We start from the raw sequence: 18,365 nt of genomic DNA, 5'->3' as shown, positions 1-18,365 counted from the left end.
CCCGGCGATTTTATCGGCTCCCTTATGTCCGTTGTATGGATGCTGCTGATATCTCGATACCTCTGATCTTGTGAATGGAAACGAAAATCGCTTGCAACTCTATTTAGTTCGATGCGATGCGAGAATATAGCAGCCGCGTATAATTATAGAAAGGTAGATGGAAATTATTACCAGCGTTCCGTCACTGAGGGAAGGATTAGGTGTAAGGAGCAACTCCTATCTAATATTTATTTTATAGCCAGAGAACAACGACAAAGATAACAATTTAATAAGAACTCGCTGGTCGAAGGGCCTCTTCGACTTCGTTATGTACACACTTGCATCCGAGTTCCTTGAACCAAAGTCGCAGCATCGCGGACCACCGCGAGCTAGCTCTCCGTCCCATCATTCCATTCAATATCCGCGCAGCTCGTTGCTAGGGAGCCTCGACTGACTGTACAACACGCAGCTACCGTCGAAACAACGAAACAGTTACTCTCTAATTAGAACTTGTTTCATATAATAGGGAAAACGTAGTAATTGAATCTTCCTCGAGCCTCTCCAAGAAGCTCCTCCCTCGTCGGAGAGTACCAGAAACATCCGCGCTACCGGAAGAACAATCTCCTTTGGCAATCTCCCATTCCTGAACGTATCCCGGAAATCCTCCGCTGGTTCAGGAAGTTTCCAGACGCTGACTGTCCGCCCCATTCAAGCTGTCCTCGAGCACCTCGAACTCCTCGAACTCCATCTTGCCGAAATCGTCACCGGTCCTCCAGTTATTCTCGTTCACCTGCCACCTGGTCAGGGCACTCCCGATGAATCGACTGGGATAAGTCGACTTCGCCTCGTCCAGGCTGCCCAGCTTGAAGTCAGCCTTGAAACCCTTAGCCTCCTTGCTGTCCTCCTTCTTCGGCTCCAAACCAATCACCACAGGCGGCTCTCTCTTCGCCTCCGACCGCTCCAGCCTCTCTTCCTCCGCAATCTCCTCCTTCTCCTGCTTCTCGATCGTGGTGATCTCAATACTGGGCGTCTCCGCGATAGTGTACTGGCTGAGATCAGGCAGCTTCTCCCTGTTTCGACACCGCAGGTGGCTCTCCACCAGCCTGCCAGTGAGCTCGAGCCTGCTGTCGCAGGAGTTGCTTTTAATCAGCCGGAACTTCACGTAATCGTTGGACCTGTCGATGCATCTGAACCTGTTCTCCACCACGGGGGATATCAGCGGGCCGTTGCTGGAGTTTACGACCTTGCCACCGTAATAGGTGACGGAGGTGCCGTACTCTCGGATCTTCTTGAGGACGTCCTGGGACACGAAGTGGCTGGGTCCCACGGTTTCGTTGCCCTCGTCCTCGTGGCAGTCGACTTCCTCGTCCTCCGACGAGATACACTGGCCACCGCTGCCAGGGTCGGTGTCAGGGTAGTCGCTGGACACGCCGGAGCTCACGCTGCCCGCGTCCCAGTTGTGGTGATGATGATGGTGATGATGGTAACGGTGCGCCTTATTCTTGGACGACGTCGACTCGCTGGGAGACGTGTGCCCACTCCTAGCCTCGAACGTCTGCGCAAGGATCCTCGTTTTCGATTCGCAGCGCGGACTGTCCAGCTCGTCCTTGCAGCCCACCACGGAGGCGTTGGAGGACGTCGACTTCTCCATGTTCTCGAACAACTTGGTTAGATCCTTCGCTCTGCTGGGACATCTGGACCTGACACAGGACTCGTTAAAGATAGACTGAGGAGGGAGAGGCCATAGCAGTGGGACTAATCGATTTCAACGGAAATAGATGGGGATATTTAACTGCTAAGCTGCTCCATTTAAGGAGACTCTAAATGTACAGCTGACTCGTTGAAAGCACCCACTGCTATCTTCTCATGAAAGAAGGCAAGAGGACAATAATCACAGCCTACCTGGATCCCTCGTGCATCTTCTCATTAATCTCGTCGAACCTGGCGTCGTCGATGGCGCTGAGGTCCTTCATACTGACGCTCTTCCTGTCCTTGCAGTCGCGCGACAGTTGAGAACGCGAGCCGTTCTTCTTCTTCAGAGTATCCTCGAACATCCGCCTGACGTTTCTCACGGTGTCGGGGTCGGGCAGCTCCTCGTCGATGAGCTCGCGGTTCACCCTGATGGGATGGTAGAAGAAGTGCTTTCTAATGGACGATTGCTTGGGGCTTTTAGAGCCGCCGTCCGCGCTGTCGCAGTTTCTTTCTCGACCCTCCGTATCCGTTTTCTTTTGTATCGCCCCCGCTATCTTGCAGGTTGGCTCGGACCTCGCTTTTCCCACGCTGGTCGGCTTCCGTTCTATCGTTTCCGCGCGGACCGGCTCGATGATCACCACGTTGTTATCCAGCAGCAGCTCCTGGAATGAGTAGTCGCGCAGATACTGCATCAGGCCTTCGTACGTCACGTCCCCGCGGCCAGCGTTGTACACGTTCTTGCTGAACATGTTCGACTTGACGATCTTGTAACGCACGTGATCGAACTCCTGCGCGTCGTCCTGGCACTCGATCGAGTCCACGCAGCTTCTGGACCTGGTCAGGCTACCGTGCAACACGCTATTGTCGCTGAGCTTACTCAACGACGGTTTCTCCGCCTGATCCTCGTCGACACCATCGTCGACGGATCTCCTCCTGGTGTCGCTGCCAGATTCCGAGCCTAATCCCAGATCCGAGCTCTCGGATCTCGCCTCGAAGCCCAAGCTTCCTTTCACCGCGCTGCAAGCTTTGCCCAATATGCTGGAAGTCTCTTTCACGATCCTCTCGAACCTGCCCTCGTTCTGCTTGCTCTTGCCGCTCGCCTTGTGCGCGTTCTTCTTCTCGAAGAAGTTCTTCGCGTTCTCCACGGCGGTGTTCGCGTCCTCTGGACCCTGGCCGATGTTCTGGAAAAGGGGAAAGTTTCATGAGGGAACTGGTTACTGGACGTATAGAAAACGATGTAGCAGTGGTCGAATGAAAGTTTAGAGAAAGACAGATGAACGGATGGTGACAGGATATTAACTTTGAGGCGTGTGTGAATTTTTAGAATGCCACATTTGAAGTAAGGGAGGTTTGTTTAATATCTCACGAAGTGATACGTCTAACGCGTCAACCATTAGTCCGCAAATGGTTGGTTCACGTTTCAAGCTCACCTCCGAGTTCCTCGATGCTCCATCAACTTCGCCTGCCTTCCTGGAACGATCCTTCACCTCCTTCCCATCGCGGAGTTTCCCGCTCCTCGGAGGCTCCCCTATCACGCGATCGATTTCCGCGGGGGATTGTCGGTGACGCCTCTTCGTGACGTCGTTGTCGACGACCTTGAGCACCTGCGGCCTCCGCGACATGTCCTCCTGTTCTTCAGTGTCCGAGATCCAAATCGACTTGTAGTCCTCCGCCTCCTCCACCTGTCGATCCACCTGTTCGTCGCAGGAGACCGTTACACCGTCCACGCTATCCTCATCGGTCTTCGACGACGTGGATCGACGTTCGACCGACTCGTCCCGAAGACAGGCAGCCGCCTTCCCGTCGGCCTCGAGCTTCCGACGAACCTTGTCCCGAAGCGGCTCCTCTCTGACTTGCTCAGGTGACGAATCCTCCCTAAACTCCTGCAAAGAATCGGGTTCCCTCGTGTCGCGGCAATCCTCGTCGCCGATCTCTGTGTTCTTTTTACATTTCTCCTCGTCCGTGGCGTTGCTCCTCGCGCAGGCCTTGGCGTCGCGGCGCTTCGACTCAAGATACTGCAGAGCTTTCAGCTTCACCGCCACCGGGCTCGAAGCGTTCCTCCGAGCGAAATTATTGTGCCTGGCGTCCTCCTCGTCGAATTCAAGCCTCACGTTCGACAGGGGCAACAGGTTCAGGACGTCGAAGTACTCCAACTCGCCGTCGTCCTCGAACAGGATGCTGTCGAGGCTTCTGTGCTCTTTGCGCTTACGCTTCACCTGAACAGAGGGTGCATCGCCGCCCTTTACTTTCCATTGTTACTCGTGTTGCCACGGTCGTTACACCTGGGATTTACACGATGGCGCGATACCTACGCCGAAGCACACACGATAGGCGCGCCGATATTTACCTGCGTGTAGATACAGTCGATACTGCGATTGCCCTCGATGGGCCAGTTATCCTCAACGATATCCACCAGGCCACTGACGGTGTCCAGTGCCTGCACGCTGTGATAACGTCTCGGCGATTCGGGCCAATCGAGGATGTTCAATCGATCTGGATCCCGACTGCCACGTGCGTACGGCAGAGGATCCGGGAACGGTGGCAATCCGGACGGGATCGAGTGCAGACCACAGGCTGATCGCGAATGGTACGACTTCGCTTCGTTGAATCTCTCGTAGGAATCTGAGAGGTGCTGTTGACTCTTGGACAGCCTAGAACACAGACCGAAACACAACTGCATATGTTCTGCAAAGGGATCTACATGCTGGGTATCTGCGATGTCTGCGAACGCCTCATTTCTACTTAAGAGCTTCAGCGGCACACCCAGAGGGGAAGCCAAGGGGCCTTGGCACCCCCCAAAGAAGGGGCTTTGTAAAAAGAAAAGAAAACTTGGTTTTATTTTTTAAATCAATTTTTATAACCACCTAATGAATTTTATTGAATTTGCATTAATGATATTTTTATCCGTTTAACTCGACTCCCCCGAGATTAAATCCTGACTGCGTCACTGAAGGGCTTTATTGCTACTTTTTCGCTATATCAGTGGGATATATTTCCGTCAATGAAACTATTATTATTATTATTATTACATGCATCGAAAGACGGATTGAGTGTCTGTAAGTCAGGGCAAGATTCGACGGCTCGCGCACGCTGCCAGCAGTTGCATTAGCAACGTGGTTTTAACGTATCGAAGCAGCCGCAGCGAACCGTAGAAGGATAATGGAAACAAGAAAGTTTCTTGAGCGGTTGCGCCGCGTGCCTCGATTCCGCGTGGAAAATCTCACGGGCTCGTAACGAGTTTCTACGCGCGTTTTCGAAAACGCTGAAAATTGTCCACGCTGTTGGGCTCTGGAGGACTAAAAGTTCCCATTAAGCTAGCTAATTCATCGAGTTACGAGGGGCGGTGCATAATGCCGAATCAAACAGCAGGGCAATTTCCTACAAATTCCTGGCTAATTGCTGCTTTAGGATTTATTTGCGCGCGCGTTCATTTAAACCGCCCGCGGGCTGGCGAGCTGATTGGGATCGTAACTATTGAGGGGGTGTTACCCGCGCGAAAAATCTGTTCGGTGGACGAGAACCACGGGGATTTGATCTGCACGTGCGATTAAAAGCTTCGAAACAGATCCTTGCATGTGGTATTTAGTTGCTTCTACGAAACTCGTCAGTGTATCTATTGTTCAGATTTGTGCAGAGGGTGCTAGGCTTCTGGGGACTTCTAGAGACAATAGGAAACGATTCCAGTAGGAAGATATAGTTAGCGCAAGATCCATAGCGAGCTCGTGAATTAGAGAAGGCCTGAATAGCTAATCAAGACCTCGTCCAGGGTCGCAGTAGTCACAATCTCAGGTGACCAAGTTCCGTAAAGTCCAAGCAAGCAAGTAACCAGTACGTACAGTCCTGTTAACGAACGAGGAGAAACGCTTTTGAAAGTTTGACCCACAAAAGTATCAAACTAACACGCTGCTTATCCTCCGGCGAGTCTGCTCTGCCTCGCGATGGTGGTCCGGTTGACTGTACGCCGAGATGTGCACGCTTCGATTCAAGGATCCATTGATCGACGTCTAGCGCAACCGCGCGACATAACCGTAGGTCTCTCTGCTCGTCTAATTCGCAACTCACCGGTCTTTCAGAGAGTTCCGATCGATCAGCTTGGCCCTCGGTATCAATTGATGCCTTCTGGGCAAATCGAAGGTCGATTGCCCTAGCCTGAAGTGATGTGCCTCTCGATCCTGTCGAGACTCGTCCTCGGATATCACCGCAAGGCTCCTCGTTCGCTTCAAGAGCTTCCTGCGGTCCTGCGTGGACTGCGCTGAATGGGCCTCGTGTCGTCCCCCTTCTCTGTAATTTCACAAATTCAATTTGCCTGCGTGCTCCCAGCGAACCATTCGCGGATTACCGTCCAATTTATCAGGCGTAGTACTCTCTGATCTGACCAAACCTGGTACGCATTCCACAATTCGAGTTGTATACATTGAACCGTAATAGCTAGGAAGTTACGTGGCCTGTTATGGAATTTAATTATGATATGCCGCTGTTACACAATATGGAGGGTAGCTGGGTCTCGCGAATGTCAACTCCGCGTCAGCGAACGCATTTCGTCGCTCGAATTTGTGTAACGACCTACTGGCTGACTGCACGCGACAGCAGATGAGCGTCGTTCGGTAAAATTTGTCGTTACTACTTATCTAAGGATCTATTCGCATATCTTTGGTCACCGGGCAAAGGAGTATAAGTGAAATTTTACCTCAAGCTTAAGTAGTTCCTTTCTTCTTCTTTTTTTGTCAACCGAAGTTAAGACTAAAGGTTTATTTTAATATATAATTATGTTATCAGCTTTCGCGTCTAAAGCTTAACACCTGACCTTACAATAGCACCTTAAATATTCCAAGTGTCTTCCCGCAAAACTAATAACTCTGACTCGTTTGCCCGTCCAATATAGTACACGCGTGGACACTTGCTGAGCAAAAATATAGCTCGCTCTTCCTCAACTGCGAGTACTTTCATTCTCAATTTAAACCTGCATGCTTAATCGCGCTTGTCCCGAAGAAATTCATCGTTGCGTTCATAATCGTAGCTGAAACTCCAATGGGTCACGGAATAAGCAAGTACCGAGCAAACTGTTCCACGGCGAAACTGTTTACCGACGGGAATTAGATTGAATTTCCCCTGCAATTGCCGCTGAACGTCGCGATGGAACGAACTATAAGGGAGCATCCTTGGCGTTTCGTGCCATTATTACGGGAAGTAGGAAATACCATTACCTGTGCACACTCGGGACCTTGCTATACCCCCGAAGTCACCACGTCGATATGTCGTGCATCAATAATGTATGCGACCGTTGTGTGTTTTAGTAGGAACGTCGACACGAGTATTTGAACCGGGGTCCCGCGGGATTTAATAATCCTTTTGTGGGAATCATAGCAGACGGAGGAATAAAGAGCACGTTGGGCGCGCACAGACGCGTGCACGCAAATCGGTTGCCACAGGAATAGAGGGGAGGTAAATTGGGTTCAACGCAAGGGCGTGGTGCAGGGCGTTGTATAGGGCGACTCAAACGCGGTGTCACGAATTCGCAGAGGTATCTAACGCTTGGCTACTAACAGACGAAACCATGATAAACGTGGATCAATGGGTTCTAGCCCTCAGAGATAGTCTGCTTCGCAATAAATTCAATTTAATTTCCAAGTCAATTTTAATGCTCCTTCTCGACCCGTCAGAACACCTACTTCTCATCACGTTTCAACGTTACGGAGAATTTGTACTTTAGCGAATAATTGTTTAGGTCTCAAATGCTTAGAGCTCTCTATGGTAGGATATGATAATTTCTTTTGAAGTTTACTTCTTCAGTCACATATTCAATTCCTGATTTTGCTGTATTGTTGTTATCAGGTAATTTTTATTCTGTTTTTGTGATTTATATACTCGTGTGCCGTACTGTATTTCGTTCTATTTTTTTATATTGTAAACAATGGGCTCTGCCCCTGAAAGGAAATAAATAAATGCTCAAAGTGGCTTTCTTTTCGATAAGGTTCGTAAATTCGTGACACTACATCTGAATCGCTCTGTAGCTGACACGACCAAGGGCAACTACAGTGTCACAGTAAAAGTAGTGCTTGTACATCCAAGGAAGGACCGTTCGTCCTTCTGTCGCGTTTATTCCGCGCACGGTTCACGCTTCGGCCACGATCTGCATGAAGAATCTGTTCAAACGCGCCGGTGCATATTTCACTTTACGTAACTCCTCGACGAAGTGGCGACTGTTTTACAATTGCTGCCGAGGGAAGTAAGAGAGACGTTTGCAAGAGATTCTGTTCCCTTCGGAGCATTCAGCGGGCTGTAGGTGAGACATTTAATACATCACTGTCGATAACGAATAACTCGAACATGGGACTTTAATTTCGATTATAAAAATTGCCACCTTCTCCATCTATCTTTTGAGTTACTCGTCTCTGCGACAATATTCCAAGTTTCGATGACTTATAAATTAATCTGAGGATCTATATTCATCCTTCTTTCCGAGCACTATGCTCCCTCAAATTCGTCGACCGCCTCTTCTAAACCACCCTGTACATATCCACAGTGGTTTCGTGAGCTTATATAATACCCTTCAAACAAAATCCACGACGTTAACACGCAGCACGTATGCAGAATCGATAATTGCGCGAAGAAGAAAAGCCCGTGATCCGAGCGAATATTGGTTCCACGAAGCGGCAATTAATTTAGAGTAATCCCGGTTTACTTGAATTTCACGGCCTCGTTTATGTATCCTGTTTCCGTGTCGTCCCCGCATTCATGCTTTTGCAAGCGTGCATACAACGAGCCCGCCGAGCAGCTTCCTCTAATTGTCGAGAGTTCGCAATCATCTCTTACCGTCACATCGATAATTGATACATTCTTCGAACTTTTACCGGATAACGCCGGCATCGAGCGTGTCGGTACGTTCCCCGTACGCGATACTGGGCCATAATCAGCGAAGTGGTCACGCAACAAGTTCGCTCCGCTTGAAAACTGGACGAAAACCACGCCTTTGTTGGTCCAGTCGACACGGGGAACGTTAATAGAAATTAGAAGGCGATACGTTTCCCGTGCTATTTCGAGAACCCTTTGAAAAACCATCGGCACATGCGACGTGGATTCGATGAAATCGATTACGCGAGCCGGGAGCTCGGGCTTTGTTCCTCTATTAGACAGAAAAACGGATCAAGAAGGTGAGCGAGGAGAAAATTCCGCGGGATTACGATTCATTCGTCGATGCGAAGAAAATGATAAGGAGGCTGCTTAATTGCTTGTAGAATTGGACCTAAGTAGTTACGCAGAAAGCTCCCAGCTCTCAACGACCTGAAACTGAGTTTTAGTTTGCTGATTTTAATGGTTAAGAAAAATTAGCTTCATTTTTATTCGGGAATATTTGATTCCTTGTTGTTTTAAAATCTTTTTTAATGGCTTATTTAATCCTGAGTAGTATAATTAATATTATTTGAAATTTTCTGTAGTATTTTTGTTGTTTTTTCCTGGAAGTATGGCTTGGTAGTTTTAATAATTGTATAATGTAAGAGTTGTTCTATGGGTTGGTATTTTTTTGCAAAATAAACTCCGTACTGTGTTTAACTAATTGTTTGCCATTACAGAGGGTTGGTAGCTTGCTGCATAACTGGGCCCAATTGTCCTTGGCAATTGAGGTGCAGGAACGACACCTCGGCATTAACTTTCCAGAGTAATTAGACCAATCAGACGCGTGACGTTACAGCCGTCGCGAAATTCATGTCAAGACTGCTCCGTGGCGAAATGTACAAACTCAGCATGCTAACGAGAACGGGATCGCACGTTTAACGGGTAGCGCGCCGCGAGCCATACGTGAGCGAATAAAATGCATATTATATCGATACGCCCTGCTGCGGAGCACGAAATGGAACGCAGCTGTCGCATGATAAACTGCGAATTTCGCGTATTTTTTATTTCTGTGCCCCGTCGCTTGAAACACACTGCTGCTCGATTAGCTGTACCGCTCGTTTGTCTTTCGCAGATGTTTGTGATTCTGTCAAGCTCCGCGTAATATTCAAACCCTTTGAGTAATATGACATGTTTGGAATTGAAGAATGTACCTGCGTAATTAGATGAGAAATGAGAATCGATTAACCATTAGCCTGAATGGTGAGCTAGAAATGATTTCGCTGTTTCGCGTTCATTTCACTGGCGCGCTCAATTTAAACTTCGCGAAGCAGTCTACTAAAAAGCGATTTACCCATTTCCTCGTGGAATTGCCGTGTATTTTAATATCGCTGACTTTCTCTCTCCATTGACTTAATATCAGTATTCAGAGCATTGCTATTACTCAATCACAGCACTGTACAGCTTTCATTAGCACGGCTATTCATTCTTCTAATTTTCCCAAGAGTCTTCTTCAAAATGGGAACCTGGTGTAATCGGCCACTTGGAATTACCGCACTATTTTTATATAAAAAAATGTTTGTTCACTTCCTGAAATACATCATAACGTAGTCTAAAATTTTGAAAGAGATTGCGTGTATAGTTTCCTTACAAAAGTCCCAAAAAGAACCTTGATTTCTGCCGATTGCACCAGATTCCTCCCTTAATCCTAGTGCATTTCAATACTTCACCCATTGCCTTGCAATCGTTCTCAGAAGAAAGAATCTTCAGTTACCAAATCCTTATTAACAGAAAATAAATCAATGACCATCGAAGAGTTCTCCAGTTCCTTCTCCATTAAATTTAACAATGCGCAAAGCCCTGCTCCAGTGTTTAAAATACTATCTACTAAAGACTCACTAATCAAGATCGAGGACATCATTATAAAGTAAAGGTTTCGTTATTTTTCCTTTGAGTAAATGGACGTAAATGGTGTGCGGTGTGATAGTGAACGTTATTCTCGCTGAAACCTTCTCCCCAGACTATATAGTTACACACTGTCAAAAATCAATATCGCGGCGGTGTTGCAGCGCAAAAACGAATTGCTTTCTTGACCGCGAGCGGCCGGGCGCAGTTATCGCGGGGTTTTCCGCTCGAACAGCCACCGCCAGCCGCGAGTAAAACGCGTCCTTTCGACCGCGATCGCGAACGCCACGGATCCTTGAAGCCAGGATGCAAATGCCGTATCGTCGTCTCATTGTGTTCGGCTGAGCACGGCGGATCGTTGCGTAAGAGATTTCTGCCGAGCCATCTCAACTGCTGCGTGCCGTTTTTTTTTAGGCACGTGAATCGACTCCGGTCGCCTTCGTCTTCTCTACTGTCTCCCAGGAACGCGAAACTGCAGTAGTCCGTGCCACGGGAAACCCTTATTCGCTATTCTCGAATAACTTCGTTTCATCGAAAGATTATTCGAAATTTTTATTTTTACCAATTTAAAATATATATTTATTTTTATTTTTTAAATTTTATTCGAATAATGCCCAACTCTGCTGCAGTGCAGCCCCGTGTTTCCATGGCGTCAAAATCCAGAGGTCTCCTTCAAATCTAGAGACTCGAAGTTTCTTGGTCTACCGCGTGCTGGTTGTACTGGGTACTCAGGACTTAAAGAAACAGGGAGATTGTCCGTTGCGCAGATGAGGGATTTGTGTACTCCGGAGTCGAGAAGTTTGTCTACTCTGGGCTTGAGAGATCTGCCCATTCGGGGGACAAGTTTGTGTACACCGGATTGAGGGATTTATATGTTTTATGAATGACAGATCGGGGTGTCTCAGGTGGTCGTAAGAGGCACTCAGCTTCCGTGCCACCTGAGACACTGGTGACACATGACTCAAGGTGATTGATACTCGCATTAGAGGCGCAGCATCGGTAGCATGAAGTGCCTCATATGACGTTACGTAACGACGATTTATCTCCTATATTTATAGATAACTCCAAGCCCCAAGGGAAGCTTAGGAATTTGTCCAAACTCGAAAGTACCGTCAAAAGAAGAACAATCGTTACCCCGAACAATAAGTTACCTAAGAATGGCGATTTCTCCTGCTTTATCTGCCATCGATTATTCGCCGCAGGTGTACACTAATAATTCCATATTTTTCAGCTCTTGTGATCGCGATTATACGGGGAATTTAATGCGTTTCCAGTTTAAATGGAAGGCGTTTCAAGGTCTGTGAAATCCGCAATTATTCCAAGCAATTGCATCTAGTATTCTCCGCCCTTCTTACCTCCACTGCACAGCATTTCCACTATCAGTTATATAAACTCGCTTCAGTAGTTTCACGCATCGAAATGACTCGCAAGCAGCGATTATTAGAAACAAAGTTGCGAAACGAGCCTCGAGGCGTTACCAACTTATCCGCAGAGGATTTTCAGGGACTTGAAACGTTCGTTAAGTCGAGTATTTAAATCACAAGCGAACTCGATTACGCCCGGCGCGGTTACTCGCGGGAAACGGCGAATCGATCGCGTGCAAGCTCGCTCCAGACTCACGGGCTTATCGTGCTTTTTTTTTGCGACACGTCCTTTCGCAATTTCTACGAGGCCAGCCGGGGTGGAGGAACACGTGGACCGTGTAAACTGTGCAAAGAGTCAGAAACGCAGGAAGCCTTTCGCGATTCCTGATCGCCTAATCGTTTATGCGCGATCACCAGCGACCCAGTTCCTTTCGCACGGATCCATTCGTGCACGAGCGAAATTATCGATGCGTTCGTTCCTTTGCGATACGAAAAACTCTGCCTCCTTTCGATGTACTTCCCTGCGGAAAACTTGCCCGAGGATTAAGCCGCTCGGAAGAGGTTCAATTCAATGGAGGCATAACGGATTTTATTCCACAGTTAATCCTCGTAGAACTTGGCGAGTTTGTAACGCTGAAGTGATTCGCGGGCAGAAGTTTGCTGTTAAATAACGAGATCAGCCGCAGAATCCCCGTGACGAGCTATCGGGACCCGTGAACGTGAGTGGCTCGGCTCGAAGTGGTTAAATTGAAACGAGCCATTAAGCGCCACGAAAATAGCGCGTTTAAATTGCCTGCTTATAAGGAGCGGGGAATCGTGATATCAGACATACTTCCATTCGTAACGAGGGCAATAAATCAAACACTAGAACCTCGTTAATTGCTCGGCACGAGCGTTGCTCGAGTTTCTTGGAATCGAGTCGAGGTTTCTCCTGATTTTCATTTTGAAAATCCGCGTCGCCGGTATCAGCGGCTGGTTTGAAAACGCCAGAGGCTCGCGCGAGCACGTAGGACTGGGACAGGGGATGACGGTTTTGAGCGAGCTGCGTATTATTCATCGAACGCTTGTATCGGAATCGATACGAGCTTCCGGTTGATCGAGCATCGATCGTTGGACTCGCGTTGCAGCCACAAAGGAAAGGCTCGGAGACTGCATGGCCAGTGAAACGCGGCGGGAATATCCTATGACACGAGCCGGAAGAAGTTCCGCGGTCTAAACAGCCGATGGAAAACTGCTTGGGCTGTTCGATCGTTCACGGGTCGAAGGAGTTCGGGCACGCTATGTTCGGACGGGTTAGACGTCGGGTGTTGTTCGGGGTAATTAGAGGAGAGTCCAATTAAACGAGATGGCTGATATTTTGGACGTTACTGCGGTTGAAGGAGATAAAGGTTAGGGGAGGATTGTAGGGATTGAAGAAGGTGGCGCACACTGAGGAGTCCCAAGGGGCTCTGGCACCCCCAAAGAAGAAGGAAATTAATGTAACCACGACTGAAGTAATTCAAGAGCTTTCTAAAAAGAGCAAAAACTAGATTCTATTCTTTAAATAAATTTATATAATCGCCTAATTAATTTTATTGTATTTGCATTAAAAATATTTTTATCCTTCAACTCGACTACCCCAAGATTAAATTCTGAGTGCGCTACTGGGGTGGCGTGTCGACTACGAAGAAGAAGTGACAGGGTTAGTAATAATTAAGGAACATATTCGTATACTGCGAATCCATTCAGTGAAAATTGTGGGGCATTAACGTGCCCTGTAACTGGTGTTTCGTTAATGGACTACAGAGGACTTCTGTTGTGGCTGGATCCAATGCACTCATTATCGAAATACAGTGCGTTATTATCTCGATGCTCGCCATTATGCTACCAGTATAGTATCGTGCTGGGCACAGTAGAATGATTACACCCGTAGTCTTTTTAATATTCTGAACTGCCCATTACAGGTGTGCACAGCAAAGTAACGAGCGTTATATAAAATCAACCCGACACGAAGCTCGTTGCCAACTACGCGCTATCACTTTCATTCTGTAGACTCTCGAGGTCCTGCAACTGTTTCCAGTCATACAGTTCCCCGGGCAGGATCGTTTGCGCGAGAAACGATCCCCCCTGGCTGTAATTAAATTCATTCGATTAACTCCGAGACGAATGTTGCGCAACGCGGAACAGGAGGTGGCGAATCGCGAGGTCTTCGAGGGACAGCTCAGCCAACCTTGAATAACAGTCCCCCAGGTATACACACAAGGAGACGCGTGTTTGCTCCCGTTTAATGGCCCCCGCTAACGCGAGTTAGCAGGTAGCCGCGAGATAATTATAATCGATCGACAGAGTCGAACTTATCAACAGGACACGTTGCTAGCATCGCTATTGACGCCAATGCACCTGACTTTTTTTGCCTGCCGAGGAACGTCCTGCTGACCTTCCTCCGGCAAGATGGAGCAGGCTCGTGGGATTATTATATAATATCTCGAAAGGGGCATATTACCGCGAAAGGAACAGAGAACCGTGACTAACGGTGTATGCACCAAGATAAACAACTTCAATTATTCCAGCAATATTCCTAATATCCCAGCAGGAAGACAGTCTCTCGCTGGTTGCACAGTGATATTCTTCGCGAAAAGTATCGCGAGTGCGTGCAGAGAGAGTGTTAAATAGACTCAGCAGCTATTGGAAGTACATACTTCAAGTTTAGAGTAATTGTTATCGCGGAAACATTATCCCCAAGTGTGCCGCAACTTCCTCCCTCCGCGATGAATTATTATAACTTCCCCTGATACTTTTCAAGAAGCGTGAGCTCTTACCGTCTAGCCCCTCCTCTGTGTGCAGCCTCGGGTCGAAACGGTGGTTATTCGGTTCTATCGAATCTACTCGATGGCGTCGAAAAATGGGGTAAGACACTCGCGGGTAACAGTCGCGGAGAAGAGTGCTCCTCTCGACGGCTCGGTGGGTCGAGTCGAGTGAGCAGATTTTACCAGGATCCGGCGAAGGTCCTTCAGCGCGATTGCTGTTTGCTCGCGATCTACGTGCGGCCACGCCGGCTTTTCACTTTCTCGTTCGCGCATCGACTGACGGATATCGTTGTGCCCGGCCTGGCCGATCGCCACTGTGCACCTGTTCCCGCGGCAGGACAACGTGTAACCGTGTGTCTCCGCTCGTGGATCGTCCATTCGTAGTGGGAGTAGTACAACCTTAGACCACCGGCTGACGTCACTGGACCTCTCGGCACGGAAGCGCGCCAAGTCGCGACGGCCGAGGGGCAACCATCCGGCCATAGATTTTCCCCTGTTTCTCCAAAACTCCTCTGGGGAGCGGCGCGAACAGTAACAGTGTCGCCGGCGAGCAGCCTGGGGGACCCGACTATCCATCGATTCTCCAAACCCAATTTTCCCCCGCGGGCGAAAGTTCGCAACCAGTTTCGCGCGCGAATTCGGCAACCTCCCATAATCCGCCGTTTACGTTCCGCGTAATAGGATTAGATAGGCAGACGATGGGATACTGCCTGGGAAAAGGAGCGGATAACGTGCCGTCAAGCTTTCCCGCGTAACGTCTTGTTGATGGAGGGACTCGAGTTTAAAAGCGCGCTGCGTGTTTGGGATCGTTTTCCATTTACGTAAGGCTTTTTGCGAGGGGGATCGTGAATTTTTTTACGTTTTCTTACGGTGGGAGGAGGGCAGGTAGTGTCTTTTTATTTATTTAATACTTTTTAACCTAATTTTCAATAAATACAAGTTCTGTCATTAAGAAGTCTCCCCACTTTGACCGACGAAAAATGATTCGAACTTTGGGAATTTTTTAAAACAAAACTATTAAATATATTTACTTCCAACTTTGTGGCTTTATTTGTCAATCTTAAGAGAATATGGATAACAAATTGTATGCAAAAATAGTGGTTATATCCGGAGTTATAGTGCTTCAAATAGAGCGCCTTACAAAAATCATATGCGCATTGTTAGCATAAAATCAGCCGTTGTAGTCATGTGAAATAGAAGATTTAAAAATTTGCGTAATCTGCATGAGTGTGGCTATCGTCTGAACTAGATTAAATAAGAAATACTGAAAAGTAAAAACAAATGGCAGCGTCTAAAACAGACATAGATTTCTGCATAAAGATTCGCTGGTTTTTTAAGTCGCAAAAGTTTAATTTTGCAAAAACCAACTTAGTTTTAGTAACAACGAGAATGAGACATCTACTGAAGATATACACCAAGTTTGAAGTAAATCGGGTGATTGGTTTTTGAGATATCATGCTAACCAATTCGAAAACCGCGTTTAAAGTTTCAGGTACCGTTTTTCTTAATTATTTTTTTTACAATTTTGCCTAGATATGTACAAATATAGGCATGCAGTTTTCAATTAATATAATTTGAGGGTTTCTCTTAAAAAAACTCCCAAATATCGCGCTCCATTTCAGGCCGTCGAAGTAGGGAGACCCCTTAATGTTCCAGAAAAGTAATTGTAGTTTAAATTTCCCGAAACCGAGTTAAATGAATTATAAACCTTTATATAAACCTTTAAAAGAATTCTAATAACTGAAAAAATGCACTGTAAAAAATTCTTATACCGAGGGAGGGAAATAGGGGAGTAAGAACTCGCCAAAATTACCCTTACGTAATTTACCTAACGGCCCATTTTTAAACTCGAGTTTCTCAGAGATGGAGCGTCGTGCATGAAAGCTTTATTCTGCATTTTCCATCCATTTTTCAATTTGGAATCACCTTCTTACCGCGTGTAAGCTGCTTCTCGATCTAAATTACCCCTAAGCGCTCGCTTTGAGCGCAAGACGCGGCAACCGAGGGTTTCCTTCCTTTTCCCTCGATTTTGCTTCGCGTTACGCTCCTGCCTTCGGCATGTAATCGTCGCGAAGCGGTTTCCGTCCATGGTTGTTGAAAAACCGCACTCCCCCGCGGAAACAATGACGGCGGAGGAGCGTTATTATTCCAAGCGGCGAGGATGACGTGTAAGCGGACGCTCAATGTCGAAGGCGCCGAGGATCGGCCCACGAAGGACTTAGATTATCGTCGTAAAAGCCGAGGGTCAAGTGGCAACGACCGTGTGCCATATTCGACAGGATTCAACGAGGATCTGGTCACATCTGCAAGCGGGAGGATGGAAACGGGCGATGAATTATCAAGGCCCCCGCAACACAATAGCTCCGTCCCCCGAGGAAATCCTTCGTGGAGTCTACGACCTCCTACATCGATATTAATCGAGCGGCGAAGGCTGTAACCACGTCGATCATGAATATCGGACCAGAGGCATTAAAGGAACGTTGCGTAACATTCGTTTAAGGCTTCGATCAGGGACGAAAATAACTAAGCCCCAATGAATATTAGCATTGCCATGACATCACGGCTCATCCGTCAAACTTTCCTGCACCGTAGATCGTAACACAGCTGAAGAGGAAGAAACCTCAGAAAAACTTTAACTTCGTCAAGAAGAAGATCAAGGCGGAACTAAACGTATGCAGACACGGAAACACTCGACCTTTCGACTCGCAAAGTTCAGTGTTAATAAAGAATATGTATAAAAAATGATAGAAGAACATCGCCCAGAAAAACGAACTGCACAGTGTTCCCTGATCTGGTAATAATTTACACTAGTAACGAGTCTTCTAAGTCGCATTTGAAATCACAAGTCATGTATAAATGACGTGCGTATTCCCCGAACGATTCGAAGATCGTCTAGACTCCAGACGCAGACGCTCCAGGCCGCAGTTGGTTCCTATTCGTTATCCGCGATCCGAGCGGGTGCCTGCAGGGTATCGGAATTAGAGTACGCAACGGGAGCGACGCTGGCTGCACCAGAGCTTGTCGAACAATCCGGAAACGAGGACATGAATGCGATATTCGTGAGCGTCCCAGCGAAGCCTCGCGATTTGCGTCACCCGTGGAGGCCACCTTCGCGGTTCCTTTTCCTTTCTCGAAATCCCCGGCTGATTTAATGGGGCGGCGCCGTGTCAAGGGCTTCGCGTGCCGAGCAGAACCAGTCTAGCCTCTGTATCCGGCACGTGCAGGCTAATTTTTCCACTGTCGGGATTAAAAATCTATCGCGTTTTATAGAACTCGAGGCTGCTCGACCGTGACACGGTCCAAGCGGTGTCTAAAAGAACCGAGTTGGCTTTAATACTTCAGCCGATCCTCAGATGCTGACAGTTGGGGGTAAGGGTCTCCCTTAGGGGCGCATGAAAGATTCAGCGATCGAGATGATCGAGATGAGACGTTGCTGGAGTTGCTTTAAATATGCATGACTGTTTGTCTGGTTAAAATTGTGGTAGGTACTGCACGATTGATTCTCTGTTGCTTCTGATTCTGGTTGGTCGCTGCGGGTGACTTCGACAGTCAATTCGACGTTTGGAGACGTCTTGGTGACTGACGATTGGTATCTGGGACACGTACACGCATTCCTTGTTCCCTTCCATTCGTTGTCGAATTATTGCTACCTGCTCTGATCGAATAAGTGAATGCTGCCAGTGTCTCATTTGGACACGTCTTTATCTGCGCAACCAGAGGCCCTCCGGAACCCCCAGCAGTCTAAATTTAACCCAGAACTGAGGAACAGCTAGAGCCCAAGCAGTCACCATCGATAAAGCCAGCGGAA

At 47.8% G+C, this 18,365-nt stretch overlaps 2 protein-coding genes across 6 annotated transcripts in view; one reads left to right on the top strand and one right to left on the bottom strand.

Annotated features, from left to right (window-relative positions):
- Mcu (mitochondrial calcium uniporter) overlaps nucleotides 1-18,365 on the top strand; it is a 57,738-nt gene that overhangs the window by 20,136 nt on the left and 19,237 nt on the right. The gene's annotated exons all lie outside the window — the stretch shown is intronic.
- The window catches only part of Jv (javelin), a 28,901-nt gene continuing 10,750 nt past the window's right edge, over nucleotides 215-18,365 (bottom strand). For 3 of the 5 annotated variants that reach the window (XM_076829784.1, XM_076829785.1, XM_076829782.1), the window contains 5 exons: nucleotides 5,734-5,952; nucleotides 4,019-4,322; nucleotides 3,102-3,887; nucleotides 1,882-2,852; nucleotides 215-1,679 (listed from right to left, as the gene is read on the bottom strand). In XM_076829784.1, coding sequence (XP_076685899.1) covers nucleotides 653-1,679; nucleotides 1,882-2,852; nucleotides 3,102-3,887; nucleotides 4,019-4,322; nucleotides 5,734-5,952 — 3,307 coding nt within the window. In that variant the 3' untranslated portion in view covers nucleotides 215-652. The remainder of the gene's footprint in view (nucleotides 1,680-1,881; nucleotides 2,853-3,101; nucleotides 3,888-4,018; nucleotides 4,323-5,733; nucleotides 5,953-18,365) is intronic. The other 2 variants (XM_076829786.1, XM_076829783.1) reach the window with 1 other exon arrangement.

Source organism: Andrena cerasifolii, chromosome 16 (genome assembly GCF_050908995.1).
Source record: "Andrena cerasifolii isolate SP2316 chromosome 16, iyAndCera1_principal, whole genome shotgun sequence".
NCBI lineage: Eukaryota > Metazoa > Arthropoda > Insecta > Hymenoptera > Andrenidae > Andrena > Andrena cerasifolii.
The sequence above is the reverse complement of the archived record's forward strand: the minus strand, read 5'-3'. Positions and strand labels throughout refer to the sequence as shown.